Here is a 19,526-nt window from a genome sequence, read left to right as displayed (position 1 = left end):
TTCACAATTAAGGTGCAAAAGCTCCAGGCATAATATTTAAAAAGTGCCTGTTAGTCTCTGGAACTGAATTTTATTGATGTTTTAAAAGTTCTGTTGTTTGTGTGCTTTTAAGAATAAAATTAAACAGTATAAGAGAGCTTGATTTGGTCTTTGGCTGTTGGGTGAGCCCAAGACAACTTATGTGCATATCAGCAAATCAGATACTGGCTCAGCAATTAGTCTTGTACTTCCAACACGCTTCAGGTCAGCTGTCCTTTTTAATTTATTTTTCCAAACTATCCTGTTCATGTGTTCATCCTTCCCTTCATTACCTTCAAAATCCAGTGCAGCATTGTTCCAGGGAATGAGCACAAGGAAGTTTCCTGGTGACATCATAGGAGGCCAGCCAACCAGCACAGTGTGCATCAAGTTAGCTGACACACCTTTGCACACCCCACCTTCCCAGTGGATGAACCTGAGCAGAAAAGACATGTCATGTTTCTGTTTCCGTTTTTATTATTATTATCACCGGTCTCTGTGTTACTGTGTTAGCCAGTAAATGCAAAATGGAGCACGTTTCCTGCTGTCTGGAGTCCATGCATGGGAGTTTGTATATAATGTGTATAAAACCTAACTGAACTCTTTATTTCATTTGTCAGATAAATTAGCTGGAGTCATTTGAATTCCACTGCGGTTCTCAAAATGTGTGACTATAATCTCCACACACAACCAAAATTATATCTAGTAGGAAACTTGAAGCTCATCTAGCCAACATACCATATTTTTTGCTCTATAAGACTCACTTTTTCCCTCCTAAAAAGTAAGGTGAAATGTGTGTGCGTCTTATGGAGCGAATGCAGGCTGCGCAGCTATCCCAGAAGCCAGAACAGCAAGAGGGATTGCTGCTTTCACTGCGCAGCGATCCCTCTTGTTGTTCTGGCTTCTGAGATTCAGAATATTTTTTTTATTGTTTTCCTCCTCCAAAAACTAGGTGCGTCTTGTGGTCTGGTGCGTCTTATAGAGTGAAAAATACGGTGCTTTCTCAATTTAAATCACCCCTGAAATATAGTCATCCTACCTCTGAAGTATAAGTTTGCACTGTGCTTTTAGCCATGGGTTTAATGGACAATGGCTGAAATTTCATCCTATGTAGAAAGTTACTTGTTCAGCCTGTTGGACCTGTGATTAGTGACGCCATCAGGGCACGCCACCTGAGGATGTGGGCCCTACCCCTGTACAGATCAATGCCCTGCATTCCATTTTGTTGCCTTGTTTTACCCTCCTTGCTACTAACATCATGAGAATGCTGTGGTTCCATAACGTGTATTTCATCTGCAAGGCTCATGGTCATTATCCCAGCTTTAGTAGGTGGAGAAAATGAGATCAAGATGGCTAAATTACTATCCCCGGATGGTAGTGTGAGTCAGTGCACAAGGTTGGAACATTCCTAATCCCTAGTGTCCTGCCCTACCCAGTATAAGGCTGCTTCCTGTGATCCTTTACTTCTTAAGGAACCTAAGTAGGGACTTCAGGTTTGATTGAACGTTTTTTCTCTTTCCACCCAGGCTTTCTGGAACTGGTTGAGAAGTGTCAGCAGCAGAGAATCCAACACAGCCAGGCCTCTCCAAGAACATCTAAGTCCCCTGCAAAAAAACAAACCAATCCCCACCGACAAGGACATGGATTAATCTTCCACAGCAGACAACAGCATCTTTCTTCAGAGAGAAACATGATGAACCCGTAGGGGCCCCTTACTTGTCATCTAGAAGCAGCAAACCGCCCTCCTCCAGCTCTTTCACTTCCTCCGATTCTCCAAATGCATCCCACAGGCTGAGGTCAGGGGCAAATTGCAGCCAGTGCTGTAGAAAAGAAATGCTGCTAGGATGGGTGTTGCTCGATAGTTTCGAGAATTTGCTTTGCAGTTGATGTCCTATCAGAACACTAATGAGTGGGAGGTGGGGGGGAATGCAATTTCCAAATGTCAATTATAAAGTCCTCGCAATGAATTCCTCAGCCTCTCATATACTTTTAAGACCATATGATGGGGCCCTGCTCTGGTTGCTCCCCTCCACCACCAGAGTTTAAACTGGTGTCCTCAAGATGTTAGACCTATTCTCTTGTGGCACATCCTCAAGGATGCTCTAGCTCCCTAGAAATTTTCAGGAAGTGCAGTAACTCCCCCCCCCCACAGCCTCCCATTCTGCTATCAAGTTTGCATATAACACTACACCAAACAAACCATGGCTTAGTGTGAGTGTTCCTGGAGAGCGCTCCTCCCCCTGCTGCGCTGCTGTGAGCTAAGCCTTCCCTTGGCTAAGCATGTTGTCTTAACCTAGGCTTTGGGTTTGCCTGCTCCAGCCAAATTACAAGCTATAAACCCAGAACACCCCATAGTTACAGCTCATGGCTTGACTGGAGCGACACAAACCTCAAGCCTGGGTTCAGATGACACCCTAAGCCATGGCATGGCATGGCTCACAGCAGTGCGACGGCAGCAGCAAGACAGAAGCAGCAGCAAAATGACTGTGATTTCTCCATTTGCACTAAGCCATAGTTTGTATTATGTGCAACCCAGCTCTACATATTACTTGAAGTATATCATTTACTGATTTTATGAGTTGTTGATTTGTGAGTTGTTTTAAATTGGTTTTTTATGGTCTTTATTTATTTTCTGGCTACCTTTGGAGACTCCTAACACCAAAAGGCAAGAAGTAATGTACATACGTAAAAATAAATAAATTATTTTTTGCTTTTCCCCCCTTCTGTCCTTGGCAACCAGCATTCAAGCTAGCATATCTTTTTGAAATCCTAGGTTGACTGCATCTTTGTAATGAAGGTCAGTAACTGAGCGGCCATGCCAGTTGCTAAAACAGAATCTAGATGCTAGTTTCGTGGCAAACCCATATTTGAATCCCAACACCCCTTTTATATTGTTGGCAACAAACCATCGTTGGGAGTAAGCCTGGCAAGTTAAGCTGCAGCAAGGGTGGAAGTACCGTATATTGTTGTTTTCATCTCAGCCTGCACTGGGACTGTGCAAAATTGTCTAGCGGTTTCTAGATTTCTACCATAACCAAAATGTGCTAAGCAATTTGGCAAGCTTGAATCGGTTTGATTTTCAAAGCTTGACTTCGCCATTTTTGTCTTTCTTGGAGGGGTGAAGATTTAGGGCAGGAATGGGAAGCATGACCCTCCCAATGTTGAACTTGGCTCCCATCATCTCGGACCACCAGCCTTGTTGGCTGGGATTGATGGGAGCTGGAGTCCCAGGAACATCTGGAGAGCCCCATGGTCCCAGTTCCTGGTGTAGCTTACAGTACTACTCCACAAGATGCCTGACACAGCACTGCTGCCAAATTAAGAAGCTCAGTGTTGAGTTGTTTTTCCCCACCCTAGTAATGCTTTTGGTCAGAAATAACCATGTTATTTTCCTTTTCTTTCCTGCTCCCAGTGTACATAACTGGATGCTGCTGATAGATGCAAGGAAACAAATATAACTCTGAATAAAAGTTGGAGAGAGAGAAAGGTGCAGGGGGTTGCTTTAAAGGTAAAGGCAAAGGACCCCTGACAGTTAAGTCCAGTCGCTAACGACTCTGGGGTTGCAGTGCCCATATTGCTTTACTGGCCGAGGAAGTCGCCGTTTGTCCACATACAGTTTTTCCAGGTCATGTGGCAACCATGACTAAGCCGGTTCTGGCGAAACCAGAGCACTATACAGAAACGCCGTTTACCTTCCCGCCGGAGCGGTACCTATTTATCTACTTGCATTTGATGTGCTTTCGAACTGCTAGGTTGGCAGGAGTTGGGACCGAGCATCAGGAGCTAACCCCGTCACAGGGATTCGAACCGCCAACCTTCCGATCGGCAAGCCCTAGGCTCAGTGGTTTAGACCACAGCGCCACCCACGTCCCTGTGGGTTGCTTTAGGCAACAGCTAATTCTCTCCTTGTTGGACCACTGAAAGCAACAATGTGTGTTTTAAGGAAAATAAACCGAGGGTGGGGAAAATCTACAGTTCCTAAAATTGAGAGCCTCGTGGCCAGTGGAAATCCCACAAAGGTTATTTCCAGCTTTCATTCATTTAGCAACCACAACCAGCAGGTTTTTCAAAGCTTTCTCCAAAAGGAATAAAAATCCAATCTTTTAAAAGCAGATTCAAACCACTGGTGCTGGTCACGTATTTTGCTTCTTGGCCACTCATTTCTCTTTAATTCTTTTGATTCTACCTGCTGAGTACCTTGTGGAAAAGACAGAGAAAGTTCAGAAAAAGAGGAAGTAATAGGCCATTTCTGCCAAAAGCTCTGGAGTTAGGGCACTGAAAATTTCAGCCCCACCCAGTTGGCTGCAAGTGCAGTTGCTGGCACAATCACACCTCACCTTGTGTGTAATTCCTATATCCATACGAAGCCCCAACATCAGAACCTCTTCCAGTCTGCAAAGGAGACAGTCACAGGGTAACATAACACAAGGACATAGAACTCTCTAGCAACCTAGGAATAGTCACCAGAAACCTGTACTGCTTTTTCTGCACACACCATTCCTAGCAACTGTAGCAGATTAGCTTAGACCAGGCATAGCCAAACTTGGCCCTCCAGCTGTTTTGGGACTACAATTCTCATCATCCCTGACCACTGGTCCTGTTAGCTAGGGATGATGGGAGTTGTAGTCCCAAAACATCTAGAGGGCCAAGTTTGGCTATGTCTGACCTACGCAGAGGACACATGCTCTGAACCAACTTCACCTGCTATTTCAAGCATTATATACATATTAAAACATATTTGCCTAGATCAGTTTCCCAAACTTAGGTCTCCAGCTGTTGTTGGACTACAATTCTCATAATCCCCAGCTACCAGGACCAGTGGCCGGGGATGATGTGAACTGTAGTCCAAAAGTGGCTGGAGCCCCAAGTTTGGGAAACCCTGGCCCAGCTGAAGGGTGGAGAGATGAGTATGCATAGAAGCCTCTGGATTCTCCACAGCTGAAATGTAGCCACCATATCAAAGATAAGAGTCACTGTGGCTCCATCCATTCCTTGCCTCTGGCCCCACCCACCACTGCCACCCTAAAAGATTGACTTGAGGGAATGAGGCCCTTGAGCTGAAAATCCTCCCCTCCCCCTTCTTTAGAGTGTTCAAAGCATTTCACATGGATTTTCTCAGAAATCCTAACAGCAATGTAATGTAGGTCTTAGTACAATGGTACCTCGGGTTAAGTACTTAATTCATTCCGGAGGTCCGTCCTTAACCTGAAACTGTTCTTAACCTGAAGCACCATTTTAGCTAATGGAGCCTCCTGCTGCCGCCGCGCTACCAGAGCACGATTTCTGTTCTCATCCTGAAGCAAAGTTCTTAACCCGAGGTACTATTTTTGGGTTAGCGGAGTCTGTAACCTGAAACGTATGTAACCTGAAGCATATGTAACCCAAGGTACCACTGTATTCCCCTATTGCAGATGGGGGCCTAAGCAGTCATGGCATGCCTATGGGCAACTACTGAGTTCGTGGTCAAGTCAAAACTTGAATCCAAGGTGTTCCCGCTGCAATACCATGGTTTGAAGGAATTCTACTCAAATTCATGGGATAAAACTGCCTCCTCGCCTCCCCTTCTGCTTACATATCCAGTTTGCTGAGTTCAGTCCGCTTCCGGGTCCCGTGCCCAACGGTCAACACCTCCTTCATCCATACATCTGGCTCCAAAGTCTGTATCCTGGCCTCCCGATGGACCTTGCCATCTCCCCATGGCACAAATCTCCCATGGGCACCTAGGAAAGAGGCAGCCAGGGCTGTGGCTTAATTCTTCGTCTCTAGAGGGTATGGGAAGCAAATGTGCATAACTGCCCAGCCATCAGATGGCTGAGGCCATCTTTCCCCAACAACTCATGTCGAACATGAAGCACAGCTAAAATGGTGCCATCTGAAAAGCACTTTGGAGAGCCCAGACTGGGAAGCGGCTGGCCCCTCTCATCTCCCCAAGCAATGCTCACCTGGTCCAATCCCGATATATTGACTCCCTTGCCAATAGGACAGGTTGTGGGTACTAAGTGCCCCCTGCAGGGGGGGGGAAAAACAGAACAGCATAACTACTAAGGAATAGGTAGTCCAGTGTTACACCATGCTGGGCACCCTTTAGCGACTGACTCCTGAGGACGCTCAGCAACTCAGTGGATCCAGCATTCAAGTTTTGTGAGAAAGTGGAAAGCTCAGATTTAAAGCTCTCTCTTGGGATGGGAACTAAGCCTTCTGACTATCAGTCTCAGCCTGTGCCTACTGCCTTCCATAACATGCTCTGTTCTTTGCTAAGAAGGCATCCTCAGAGCATGTTTGCTTCACTTCTGTAGCTGGATAATATTCTTCTCTTTACACACACACAATCAAGCAAGCAAGCTTATTTCATTATCTGAAATTATTTTGTCTACTCCCTTCTGCTTAGGCCAGAGGAACCCCACCACCAATCCATCTGAAGTCTGGATGAGACCCATGGGTGCTTCTCTGCATATCCCCCTTGGGGGGGATTGTTTTGTGGTTTTTTTGGAGTGGTTGCAACTGAAGAGGGAGGGGTTAACCATATCCTGCAACCCCCACACTGAAAAAAGCTCCTCTTGCTTGTCAGGCTTGAAAACTCACTCTCCCCCCCCCCTCTCTCTCTGTGTGTGTGTGACAGCACACGGGGAGAAGGTTAACCATTCCCTTAGCAGCTATGACCCTCAACCCCAGTTACCCTCCACCTGTGGCAATTGTGTTGAAAAAAAGTCTTCCAATGACTCCAATGGGAAGCTGTTTTCAAGCTTAGCTGTTGTATATGTGTGTGTGAGAGCGAGATCTTTGTGGAGACTGCAACTCCAATGCTTTTTCAAGCCTAATTATTTGGAGGTGTGGTCAGAGTGTGTGTGTTGGGGTGGGGAGAAAACAAACATGAATGGGTATTGGTATGGTCTGTATTATACGTGAGAATGGACGGAAGTGGGTGACACTGGTGTGTATGAATTGGTGTGTGGGAAAAGATTCACAATGTTTGGATGCTGCCCTTGGGCTGAGTAAGGTCCCCACTCATGATTTAAGCTATACAGTGGTGCCTCGCAAGATGAAATTAATCCGTTCCGCGATTCTCTTCGTCTCGCGGTCTTTTCGTCTTGCGAAGCACGGCTATTAGCGGCTTAGCGGATTAGCGGCTTAGCGGCTTTAAGAAAAAGGAAACAAACTCGCAAGAACTCGCAAGACGTTTCGTCTTGCGAAGCAAGCCCATAGGGAAATTCATCTTGCGGAACGACTCAAAAAACGGAAAACTCTTTCGTCTTGCGCGTTTTTCGTCTTGCAAAGCATTCGTCTTGCGAGGTACCACTGTATAGCAGAGGTTCTAGGCAAAGTAACAGACTTACATTCCTAGCGAAATTGGAGACCTCGTACTGATGGAAACCTGAATTTTGCAAAACATGCCGGGAGCACTCGTACATCTCTGATACTACATCCGGATCAGGCATGGGCAGGGAGCCCTGGTGGACTTGCTTGAAAAGCGAAGTTCCCCTCTCCAGTGTCAGCTGGTAGAGAGAGATGTGGTCATCACACACAGCGAGCATTTCCTCCAGACCCTGGATCCACGATGCATTGGTCTGACCCGGGAGTCCAAATATGAGGTCAATGGAAGTACGGCCTGCAAAGAGTTTCTTGGCTTCTTCTAAAGTCCGTAGAGCGTCACAAGATGTGTGGTTCCTTCCAAGGAGTTTCAGTTCAGTATTATTAAGTGACTGTGGATGAGGACGGGAAAACATGAGTATATTTGCTTCATTTATCAGGAGAAGAAGAAGTGCAAGTGTTGGGAAAGAGATATGAGTAAGGCAAGAGTAAAAACACTATTAGAGCATGAAGATTTTTGAATGTCTGGTGCAAGCAAGAACCAATGGGAGCAAAATGTGAAGAGTCTGGTGGCCAAAAAACAGTTTGTGCAAGAGATTTCCCATTTTCTCCCTCTCCCCTTTGAAATACATTCTTGGGGGGGGTTGTGTTTTAACTCCTTCCCTGACTGAAATCTCACACTGATCCCCAGGTTGTTGTTTGCTTTCTCCCTTGCCAAAGTTAACTCTTACTTTTAAAATTGTGGATGTAGAAAAATAGTAACAGGAAAGGAATTTCTCACAGGTCAGATTGGTGGTTATCCTGGACTATTCTGAGATATTTATTCCATAAGTAACTGTTTGCTGTTTCTGGCATACTATGGGCAGGAAAGGGGAGGAAGAGAGATGCTGATAAATAGAGTGGCAAGCTCAACCATTTTTGACAAATGCAAGTTGCCAAACATTTCCATAAGTGCTTTTTAGAAACTTCTCCCAAAAGGAATATTGTAACTGGATCAGCACAGATTAATACAGCCCTGAAAGCAATGCACCCGTCACCTCACCTGGACACCAACGGAGAGGCGATTGACACCAGCTTTCTGGAACTCAGCCAGGCACGAGGCATCTGCTGAAGTGGGATTGGCTTCCAGTGTAACCTCAGTGCCTTCTGCTAAATGGGCACACTGGGAGACAGTGTCCAGGACAGCAGCAATGGTGAGCGGGTTGGCCAGGCTTGGCGTCCCTCCACCAAAGAACACTGATGTGATTCTGCAAAACCAAGGAGAGGGTGAGAGGGACATATCTGAGGAACCCACAGTGTTGAGCCATATACGTCTCAGCCATACATCTCATTGCCTTTTTTTTTTGTCTACTGCTTTTCAATAAAATAAATAAATCTTCCTATAGCAGTTTACAAGCCACTTAACAAATATACAACATAATGCTCCCACTGATCAGAAAGACTTCAAACCTCTGTAGGATTTCACAAAAGCCACTGTCCTCTAATGGTGAAGAGCATCAGTACTGAATATATTGGGCTTATCCCAAAACACTAAAATTCCCAACGCAAGAGCAGCTGCTGGCTTTGTTGTAAAACTCATCTCTTTCCCTTTCCTTCCAAAGTTCCCTGACTGTAAATCCTGACTGTTCAAAACCTCCCCCTCATCTTCCACTATACTAACCTCTTGACTTGGCTGAGTTGGATCAGGGTCTGGGCCTCCTGAACAAGACAGTTCCTCATTTTCTGCTCATCAAGATTTCGGGGAATGTACTTGTTGAAGTTGCAGTAGCTGCAGCGTTTCTCACAGTAGGGCCACTAAGAGACCAAGGAAACAATAGAATTCTTATTTGTTAAGACCTAACACACTTTCTGGTACCTTCACCCTGCTGTGTCCTGCTATCGTCAACATCTTGCCAGACCAAAGCCTGTAACACTTCTATCTACCAAGAGGGGCAATCAATAAAATGGCTTGGAATGCAAAATATTTAACTCTGCACTCATTCTAAAGGCACATAGTGACCACCAGCATGTTTTAAAAACATGGTGGATTCAAAATACAAATATACTTATTGCACTATAGACTTAGTCCTACTCAACAGAGTTTAATCTCAGCCAATAAATGCCAGCCCAAGTAAAAAAACAACCACAAACCCATTTTATTTCATAAAGATGCTCTATCTCTAGCTTTGGTTAAACTTCAAAGGCTTTCCATTCATCGTGACCATTATGTCTTTCAGTCCGTATATTTGTGGGCAGGTGAAATGTTTAAGAGAGGACTCTACAAAGGAGTTATGTGGGAAATTTAACCTGGGGGGTAAGCGGCATTGAATTCAATAGGACTTCCTTCTGTGGAGATATGTTTAGTATTGCATTATGAATTATGCTTGGGAAGAGGATGATTGCTGGAGGAAGTGTAGCACAAGGCAACCCAGTCTTCTACACTTGCTATGACAACGCCCCAGAATGAACTTGTTCTGAAATAAAATCAGCTGTGGTTCCAAACACAAATTTGGAATTACATGGGGAAGAGCAAGAGCAGAATGGTTTTTTAATACCAATTCACAGAAAGTCAGCACAGGTGGTTTTCCAGGACTCTTTCCTGAAGAGGGCCTCCAAAAATAACCCAATTACTCATGGGAATGTGTTACATATATTCTTTCTGATGCGTTAGGTTTTGTTGTTTTTAAGATGTAGGAGCATTCATATAACCCCCCTCAGTTGGAAATTATATCATACTGCTCAGGAAGCAACAGCCTGTCATGCTAATGATGTGTATTTTGCCTCTTAAATAGACAGAAAAAAGACAAAAGCAGACATGGAAGAGTGAAGGCAAGGAAAGACTGTCAACTATGAGAGAGGTGTGCTTAGTTTGGGGTAAAATGCCACGTTGCCACGTATTTCTGTTTCAGAGGAAGTCTATTGGGCTTTTGGCTGAGCAGAATCCATTATACACTTCTTAGAAACTAGATCAGGTAGATAAATCTCTACGGATCTCTACACACACACACTGATCTGTCCGTAATATTTTCCCTCCTCAGTTATGGTCCAACTCTCTTTGAGTCATAACCATCTGGGTTGTGATGGTAAAACACATGCAAGTCCTCAGTAAGAGGGGGTCGGTGGGGGTGAATGGAAGAGACATTATCACCATCATGAACATGCGCAGAGAACCGATCCGTCGAGGAAGCGCACTGTACTTGCACCAGTTCAGACCCCACGCAAGCGCACTGGAGGTGAGGGAAAGAGGCCTGCAAAGGAAACAGGGCAAACCCTCCTTCCGGACTTAGAGAACGCCTAAGGGTCGGCGCATGCGCACTTTACTAAAAGGGGTGTGTGGAAGGTATCCCCGGCAGTCGATTTGGCGGGAGGTACTCAGCGCCTCAGGAAAAGGAGGAGCAGCTTTACTTCGCGGTCCGCATGCGCAAAAGTCCGTTTTACAACGCTCGCGGGGAAAGCCGGCGTGCGCAAGCGCATAAAATGTTTTTCCCCCTCCCTCGCGCGCGGTGAATCGCGTTCCGCTTCTCGCCGGACTCACGTGGACGTAGAGCGCGGCGGTCGCCGCCGCTTCCGGAGCAGGAGGCCGAGGGCGGAGCTGCGCGGCGGAGGCGCCTCCGAAGAGCCTCTCTGGCGGCGGCCGAACTGCCCTTAGGCCAGCCGGGAGCGCCGCCCTGAGCTTGCCAAGGGCGCCCATGCCGCTCCGCGCTGCTCTTCCGCCACCTGACGGGCGGAGGCGACGAGGAGTCCGCCCCTAGCGACGGGGAGGGCGGGGGGCGAGAGAGGCTGGGTTCCGCTGGAGGTTCTCTGGCCCTCGTTGCTTTGCACAGTGAAAAATAAATAAATAATGCGGTATTTTATAATAAAAAAACCCGGCCCCTTCTCTGCAAGGATCTAGCATGAGAACTCGCAGGATGGCGGTTAACGGAAGTGCAGCTCGCTAAGCATGTGCAGAGTGCGCTTTATAGTTTTCAGCACTCATCGAGCGTTATCTCGCGCGCGCGCACGTAACCCTGGGATGGGTTGGTTGCATAGCTGTCAACTTTCAGATTTGAAAATAAGGGATCAGCATCCTCACCTGTCCCGGGGACAGTCTATGGGATATCTAACAATCCGGGATAGCAGCGGGAAGTAGCGGAATAAGGGAATTTCCCGCGAAAAAAGGGAAGGTTGACAGCTATGGTTGGTTGGCGTGTCAGCACTAGACCTGGGGACAACCGTTATTATTTCTTCGCCTGACCCGCCTCAAAGGGGGGTTGGGAGAATATAAATTTGCAGGAGAGGAGGAGGAAGTGGGGGGCGGTAGGGACTGCGCAAAACTCTGCTTGGAAGATGAGTGGAATTCTATAGATAGATTCATAGGCAGGTGTGTGTGTGTTATCTCACATAAATCTAGAGCAGGGTTTTCAGTACAAATATAGACCCTCAGCGCTTGTAGGACTCATTTATGAAACTTCTGGTTTGGCTTTTTGGAAATAGCCCCAGAACTGTTTGCTGAAGTGTCTGGTAGTGACAGGCAGTGGGGATCATGGAAACAAGCAAAGCACGTGGCTTTCCCTAAAGAATCCCAGGAAATGTACTCCTTACAGAGGTTCAGCACCCTTAACAAACTAGTCCCCAGGGTTCTTTGGGGGATGTCAACGTGCTTTCAATGTATGTTGTATACACAGCCATGGACAATCTTCTCCATTGCCTTGGCACTTCACCCCCCCCCCCATTTACCCTCATTAACCTGTGAAACAGGACACACCTAGGAAAAACAGAATAAAAACCTAATAACGACCTTTGAAAAGCCCTAGGGCATGGAGTTATTTACTCCAGACACTTTTTTATTTTAGCTGAATCAATATGTAGGTTATGCTATATCAGGCATGTCCAAAGTCCGTTTCAGGAACTTTGATTGGCCCCCACGGCCCTTCTCTTCATCAAGTCTGGCCCTCTTTGAAAAAAGTTTGGACACCACTGTGTTATATAAAGCACATGAAGTACGGTACCTTGAATTGGTGGGTCAACATCTGTGGTATCATGTGCAAGCCATTGAAATGACTACAGTTCCAGCAGCTAGACAGCAGATGGCACACCTATGCTTTCTGGAGGTAGTGCGGTCACTTGGTAGCTATTAAGAGTACAACCCAAAAATATCAGATGCCTCTTAGTATTTCAGAAGACTCCCAACCATGGCAACAAAAGGTCGAGCAAATGAGAGGCTAGTTAGCGTCACACAAATACACAAACTGCCTGGCTTCTGGTCTTATTCAAATCTTTTAATACTGTACTTTAAAGTCCCAATTATCCACCCCTTAGGGGAGAACGTTATGCTACAGCTGGAAGGATGCATTTATATTCTCCCATGAATTCCATCCTGCAAATAGAAAGTTGTCATTTGAGGGACGATTCATCCATGTAAAAATGTGGAAGTATCTGGATTTGTAGAAGAGTGTATACAATGAAATAAAATCCAGAGCAGTAGCTATGTTAGTCTTTTGCTGATTGTTACTACCATTGTCTTTTATCTGATATCCCTGACTCTCCTATAATTGCCTGAAATCTGAACCTCTTTATTGTCGACAATAAGTGTTAACAAGTTTTTTCTCGTTAAGGGAATTTGTTGATTCTTAATTGTTACGAATTCTTATAAAATCTTCCTTCTTTGCTGATCACTCATAGCCTAGTAAGATTGTCTTCCATGAACACTGTCTTAACAGTAAGTCTATAAGTGACTGTGGAAGCCAATTCTGGATCCACACATCCTTCCACAGTGGGGACATAGGCTTCCAGATGTGAGTTGATCATGGTGAGGGTTTGCCAAGCATGCCTTCCTCTTAGCACTTTTCTCCCTTTCGTCCTGAGTTCGAGCGTCTTGAAAGTCCATGACACCTTTGGTAAAGGCTGTTCTCCAATTGGAGCGCTCACAGGCTGGTGTTTCTCAGTTGTCGGTGTTTATACTACATTTTGGAGATCAAAGCTGGAATAGATTCTCACATTGCTTTGTTCTCAAGTGACAGCTATAACCAAGAATCGAATCTGGGAGCAACTCCCATTGAACTCAATGGATTGGACACATGGGATTGCATTGAGTATACACACATGGGACTGGCATCTCTATTTCATGCTTTAGGATTACAGCTGGAGATGCTGCGCATTGTCCATCTCCCCCACCCTGCAGCACCACTGCCTGCCTGCTAAATGACTGCCTCATACACCACAGTGGTCAGCCCTGTGTATCAGTCAGACAGGGGCAGGGGCCTGTCTGGAATTTCTCCCACCACTCGGGAACCACAATCGGCATCCCATTTTAATTGAGGAAGAGCATTCAGGTTTGTGTACCTTACAGAGAGAGACAGAGATGTGCATGTTGTCTCTAATTCCTTTGTTTCACTTTGGGTGCTGAAGGCATCATGCTGTTCCTAGGAGAAAGGTGGAGTGGGGGCTGTGGCACCTGATCCAAGGTAAAAAGGAAACAGAGCAGAAGAGGGAAAGGACAAGTGAGGTTGGATAATTTGAGATGGGTGCAGCGGCATAGCTAGCCGCTTGGGTGCTGGGTGCGGCGGGTGCATCCTGCAACTGGGGGGGGTGGGGCGTGCTGCATGGAGCCTCTCCGCTGCCTCCCCCTCAGCTGTAGGGTGGTTGAGGGAGAGGTGGTGGGCAGACGCAAGTCCCACGCTGCTGTTTCAGGCAGCGCGGAGACTGTAGGCCTCTAAGCCACCATGTCACTCCCAAGAGAGACACGTGGCTTGGGCACACTGCAGGCCCCGTGGTAAGTGCCGGGCCCCGCAGTGTGGTGCCTAGTGCTAGCCGCATTTTGTTACATTTGTTGACTGAACTAAAATGTTTCGTGAGCCCAATTTGTAAAAATCATTTTTAAAAACTCATCTTTTTGTCATTTTGTCACCCCCCTCAGTGATGACACGCACCCCCCCCGCATCCCTTTCCTCTCTCACTGGATGGGAGAAAAGGACAGGAGAAGGCCATGACTAGAAGAGAATGTTTGGACAGGTTAGGCAGAGTTGTGCATGTGTATGAGACTTCAGGGGAAACCAGGGTTAATAAGCGAAGGAAGCCTGAAGGAACATTCAGCACCATAAAAGAGGGAAAGCCCATGACGACCACCAGTAGCTCCTTGCCCTGCACTCATCTCTGCTGGGAAATCACACAAACGTGGCATCCATGCAGGCAACAGTTTCTATGGAACTGAAACTAGATGTTAGTGCTGCTGTTAGAGCATTGGGGGATCTCCATTGAAACACTATTCCGCTACTCTCAGGGTTAACCATCCATCTTGCTCTCTAAGCTTGTGTAAATGTCTATACATAATGCAATGGTCAATACACTTCCAAGAAGCCTAGCTTGTTTTGGGGGGAGCAGCTGTGTTTGCATGTGTGGCGTGGAGGCATTTTGCAGGCAATATTTTTTTAAAAAGAGGAAGAGATTTATGGCTAATAAGTTTTATTTCCTAATTATTGTATCCGTCAGAGCCTGCAGGGGTTCAGCGAATCCCAGAAACTCTGACAGGCCTGCTACCTTCCTACCACATCTGGGGGCGTGTGTGTGTGTGTGTCACACTAGCACAGTTAATGGAAAGGAAACCGGTTCCCTTATATGAGAATTTTCCGTTTCTTCAGGATGTGGTCTCAATGTCACCCGATTCAAAAGACACATCAAAAAGAAAGTGCTTCTGCTGCAGAAATAAAAAGGAAGTTCTTAGGTGACAGGACCCAGGGGGTTCCCGAAACACAGAGTGATGACACGCATTGAAATCACTGTGGGCTGGCAATGAGGATTTCCCCCTTCTCTGGCAACCTTTATAAAGAGAGGGAGGGAGGAAGAGAGAAACACAGGCAAACCAAGATGAAGGGAAACCTTGTGGAGTCCTTGTGCTTCATGCTATTTTTCATGATGTCTGTCCTGATACTGAACGTGCTGTCCGTGAGGCTGTGGGAGGTTTGTATCTTTGCATTTGCTGAGGGGGTAGAGGTCATCGCGACAACAGGGGATTAAGGCTGTGCGGATGGTAGTTAATGCTAGAACTACTCAAAGTAGATCCATTGAAGCCTATTAATATACTGTACATGACCAGCATAGGTTTATTTGTTTCATTGGGTCTACTCTCAAAGGAACTTCACTGGTTGCAATCTGATGCATGCAATTTTTGTTCTTTACAAACACCCTGGTATGGGCAAGTGGGAAAGCTGTACAAAGAAAGAGCTAATTGGAGGGAAAGGGGATTATTGAGAAATCATAGGAGAGTTTCACTCTGGCAATGTGGCCCGATAACAGGGTCAAAACATGTCTCGTATAGTAACTTTTTACTTGGCAAGGTAAGTGTGCAAGACAAGGTCTACTGCAGTGGTTTTCAACCAGTGTGCTGTGACACCCTGGGGTGCCTTGAATGATGGTCAGGGGTGCTGCAAGGCAACACTGGTCTCTGCCCCTCTTTCCTTCCCTCCCTCTGATGCCCTCTCGTGCTTCTGCCTCCCAAAGACTTAGGTACACGGCTGTTTGTTGCAGCAGCCCTGGCTACAAGCTCCCTAGGTGAATGGTGTCTCTGGGAGGCACCTCTCTTTGGGGTGGGGTGGGGGGCAGCTCAGAGACCAGCTGCCTGGAGGACTCCCAAGGAGAGGGGAGAAGAGGCTGAAGGAACACCCCACAAGGGAGGGTGGTTGAAAAGGGGTGAGGGGCTGCCCGTTCTGCAGGCAAAGTGTGACGTAACCATGCTTTTGAGAGGCTCTTCCTTGCCTTTTATCTAAACTAAAAACACCTCAAACATTGCAACCTTTCCTCAAAGGTAAGTTGCTCCATCCACCAACATTAATTAATAATTTTGGTTGTACTTTTCTGCATCCTTTTCCCACCTCTACTTTTTTAAAAAAGCAGTGTTATTAAAGAGTTAATAATGTGAGGCCTGACATAATTATCTCACAGCATCTCCAGCATCTCCAGCTGTTCCCATTGCCAAATTCCTCCCAAACTGATTAAGACTAGAGAAGCAGCAGACCCTCATTCGAGTTTTTTTGGGATTTCTTCCAGGGTTTCACCCCAACTCCTAACTTCCTTTCCCATCAAAGAAGCTGGGCATTGTCCTGTGTTGCGGAATCCAGTAGTGGGGCCTATCACCATGTAAGTATATTTTGTGCACCTGTGGCACACGGCTGTTAAGCTTAAAATGGCAACTAAAGTCTTCTTGTGAGATAATTTCATATTGCATTTAAAGGACAATGAAACGTGTGCATATTTCATATGTGGGCTGGGAAAATCTATGGTGTATTTTTAATTTTTAAATACCGTAGTTAGCACATGTTTCTTGCGCATTTGATGGGCCGTAACAGGGCTCTTAATCACTCCAGGTAAATAGGTACTGCTGCGACAGGAAGGTAAAAGGCATTTCCATGCGCTCTGGTTTCTGTCACGGTGTCCTGTTGCGCCAGAAGCGGTATAGTCATGCTGGCCACATGACCTGGTGTAATGGGTTTGAGTTACTCGTGCGTAAATTGTCCCCGTTAGGGGGCTTAATTGCCTTGGTTAACCCGTCCTGACTGCACAGCCCATCTCAGCGTGGCTGCCTCAGTCGCTAGCAGAATCTGTCTGTGGGCGTTTCTTAAACCTTTTCCAGCATAAAAGCTGTTTGACTCCCAGTCGTCTCCGCCTCTCACTGCACGGGAGTCTTCTGCGCAGGGAGGGCGTGGGTAGTGGAGGACCAGTGCTCTCCTCACTGATGTCCAGGGAAGAATCCTGGAGCTCTCCCTCCGCTTCCCCCATTTGCCCTCCTTGGTCCCTGGTGTTACGCCGATTTCCTTCCTCCTCTACCAAGCTGCGTCTCCCCCTGGTGCTGGTAGCTTCTCCTGCAGAATCGGGGAGCCTCTCCTTCGCCTTTCGCTCTGATGTCAGTTCCCTGACACCCGGAAAGCTGTCTGTGGACAAATGTTGGTTCCCTTGGCCTGGAAGCGAGATGAGCGCTGCAACCCTATAGTCGCCTTTGACTGGACTTAACTGTCCAGGGGTCCTTTACCTTCCCTTTACATTTTATCTATAGTGGAGACATAACAGAAAAGAAACAGCTGGCAATGTTGAGGTCCAGTGAGTGCCACTGGAAAGTGTAGTAGCACCCTTTGTGTGCTAAAGGTGATAGTTGTTGTCAAGAGGCAAAAGGCCCATCCATTTGACATCTGTGGGAGGGATCTTATTTCCCTTCTCATCCCCTAGTCTCAAACTAATTATGACATCAAACATTCACATAGAAGAAGAGAAGAGTTTGGATTTGATATCCCGCTTTATCACTACCCGAAGGAGTCTCAAAGCAGCTAACATTCTCCTTTCCCTTCTTCCCCCACAACAAACACTCTGTGAGGTGAGTGGGGCTGAGAGACTTCAAAGACGGGTGACTAGCCCAAGGTCACCCAGCAGCTGCATGTGGAGGAGCGGGGAAGCGAACCTGGTTCACCAGATTACGAATCTACCGCTCTTAACCACTACACCACACTGGCTCTCATAATGAAACTCTTTCTTGACCTGACCTGGATTCTGTTTTCTTCCAGCAACAAAGCAACATATGGAGGCCCCTTGTGTTCTGCTTCCATGGGCAGAAACCACGCTTCAGCTGGGAGAGCCAGAAAAGTTATGGAGGAGACACTCCCTGACCACCTTCCTTTTTTCCTGAGAAAACCCTGGCTGTTTCTTTAAGAGATGAAGAACAACTTCCATGTTTCATTTTGCTTCTGAAATCGCTCTGTGACAAGGAGTCACATCTTCATTGCTAATGACTGATCTCGAACTTCCCCCAGGGGTCTTGTTATACTAGATAAAGGGAGAGAGGGAATTCACTGCATACTTCGCTTAATTTGTTTGGAAACCAGCTGCATACTGCAATACCCACCAGTGCTATAATGCAGTTCGTAAGACCATTCAGAAAGCATAGCGAAATCACGGTGTTACGTGCAGCCACAGAGTAAAAGAAGGAAAAGCTCAGGGTAGGTCATCGAAGGCGAGGAGGAAGAGTAGTAGCTTTATAACAAAACAGAACCAAGATCAAATTCTGCTGGCGTGGGGAGCTGCAGTCAGAAAAGAAAAGTGTTACGCACCAACTTCTGCGGTTCAGTATCATGGTTGGGAGGTGCCCTAATAACGCTCCCGTAAAAGCAAACACATCCTAGATGCATTCCAACTTGTGGGATTTGAAGTTTTGAATTTCTATGGCATCAATACCTGTTTTGAATCGGAAATAAAGCAGATGAGAAATCTAATGTGTGGGAAGATTCAACTTCATGGCTTGCACTCAAAAGAACTGGAAAGAGGAACTACCTCCTCCAGTCCATAGCAGGGAGTTGGTTGCTGTGGAAGTGATGAAAGAGCTCAGCTCCCAAGTCCTTTTCTAATGCTCTCACGCCTCCTGATCCAGGTATTTCCTCCATGGGCAGAAGGCTCTGGGTTGATTCATACCTCTAAAGCCACAGAAATCTGCTCTTTCCTTCCCTTTTGGTCACAAGGGTGTTGTCTTGAATTAAATATGTGGCCATTATTATTATTAGCAATGCCTTTTTTCCCAGGGGATACTCAAGAGTACGCAGTACTGGCACCTTTTTGTTAGAAAGTGTGGCACTTAATGTAACAACATCATGATGAGTACTGGACGTATTTTTCTTTTTAAAAAAAGCACTGAAGATTACTATGAATTAAACTTATCAGTTGCCTTTTTAACAAAATGCAGCTCACAGCAGCTTACAGCAATAAACAAATAGTACCTGTGTAAGATGTGACATGGCAAATCAGGAGCACTTACATTTAAAAAAGAAAAACGTAATTGCAATCATAGGGGGGGTGTTAGCTGCTAATTTCCCTATAGGGGAAAACATACAGGTACCACAGTGAGGGAGGAGCAATTTAAATTGGGGGGGGGGGGAGGCACAGAATGGTCCTCTCCCAGAACTACAGTCCCAATCTAGCTCTCAATAAAGATGCCTCACTGTTATCTACTCTAAAATGAAAACACAAACACAAACCTGAGAGAGCCTGATCATGGATCCACTGCGTCACATCTGGCTAATCCCTGGGAGTCCAATAAATGGTGCTCCATTTCAGTTACCAAAAGGTAGGCAAGTGATCAAGCAAATCTCACCCCCTGCTCCTTGCTACATCAGGTTCACCACCTTTCTCAGGCAAGTTGCTCCAGACACTTTTGGTGTGTGTGGATGACCTGACTAATGAGAAGATGAGAGGTTCAATCACCGTAGCCT

At 46.3% G+C, this 19,526-nt stretch overlaps 1 protein-coding gene and 1 long non-coding RNA gene across 7 annotated transcripts; one reads left to right on the top strand and one right to left on the bottom strand.

The window, feature by feature from the left end:
- Positions 1 to 472: 472 nt before the first annotated feature.
- On the bottom strand, positions 473 to 11,123 carry RSAD1 (radical S-adenosyl methionine domain containing 1). Of its 3 annotated transcripts, XM_081184628.1 has the most exons (10): positions 10,314 to 10,590; positions 9,457 to 9,583; positions 8,987 to 9,120; positions 8,369 to 8,573; positions 7,353 to 7,718; positions 5,961 to 6,024; positions 5,591 to 5,738; positions 4,356 to 4,410; positions 1,735 to 1,838; positions 473 to 1,622 (listed from the first exon to the last, which is right to left on the bottom strand). In XM_081184628.1, the coding sequence occupies exons 3-10, from the start codon at positions 9,043 to 9,045 to the stop codon at positions 1,508 to 1,510; spliced, it is 1,116 nt and encodes a 371-aa protein (XP_081040754.1). In that variant the 5' UTR covers positions 9,046 to 9,120; positions 9,457 to 9,583; positions 10,314 to 10,590; the 3' UTR covers positions 473 to 1,507. The 3 variants fall into 3 exon arrangements, with proteins under 3 accessions (XP_081040754.1, XP_081040752.1, XP_081040753.1); XM_081184626.1 differs by lacking the exons at positions 9,457 to 9,583; positions 10,314 to 10,590 and adding an exon at positions 10,841 to 11,123; XM_081184627.1 differs by lacking the exon at positions 9,457 to 9,583.
- On the top strand, positions 10,702 to 18,536 carry LOC308581901. 4 transcript variants are annotated; one of them, XR_014005353.1, is made up of 4 exons: positions 10,702 to 10,716; positions 14,922 to 15,240; positions 16,327 to 16,416; positions 17,832 to 18,536. It is a non-coding gene; the product is annotated as an uncharacterized lncRNA (long non-coding RNA). The 4 variants fall into 4 exon arrangements; XR_014005354.1 differs by lacking the exon at positions 10,702 to 10,716 and adding an exon at positions 13,602 to 13,616; XR_014005355.1 differs by lacking the exon at positions 10,702 to 10,716 and adding an exon at positions 14,278 to 14,295.
- The last annotated feature ends 990 nt before the right edge of the window (positions 18,537 to 19,526 follow it).

This window comes from Podarcis bocagei (genome assembly GCF_964188305.1).
Source record: "Podarcis bocagei genome assembly, chromosome: 2".
Lineage (NCBI taxonomy): Eukaryota > Metazoa > Chordata > Lepidosauria > Squamata > Lacertidae > Podarcis > Podarcis bocagei.
This window is presented reverse-complemented; position numbering and strand designations above follow the sequence as displayed.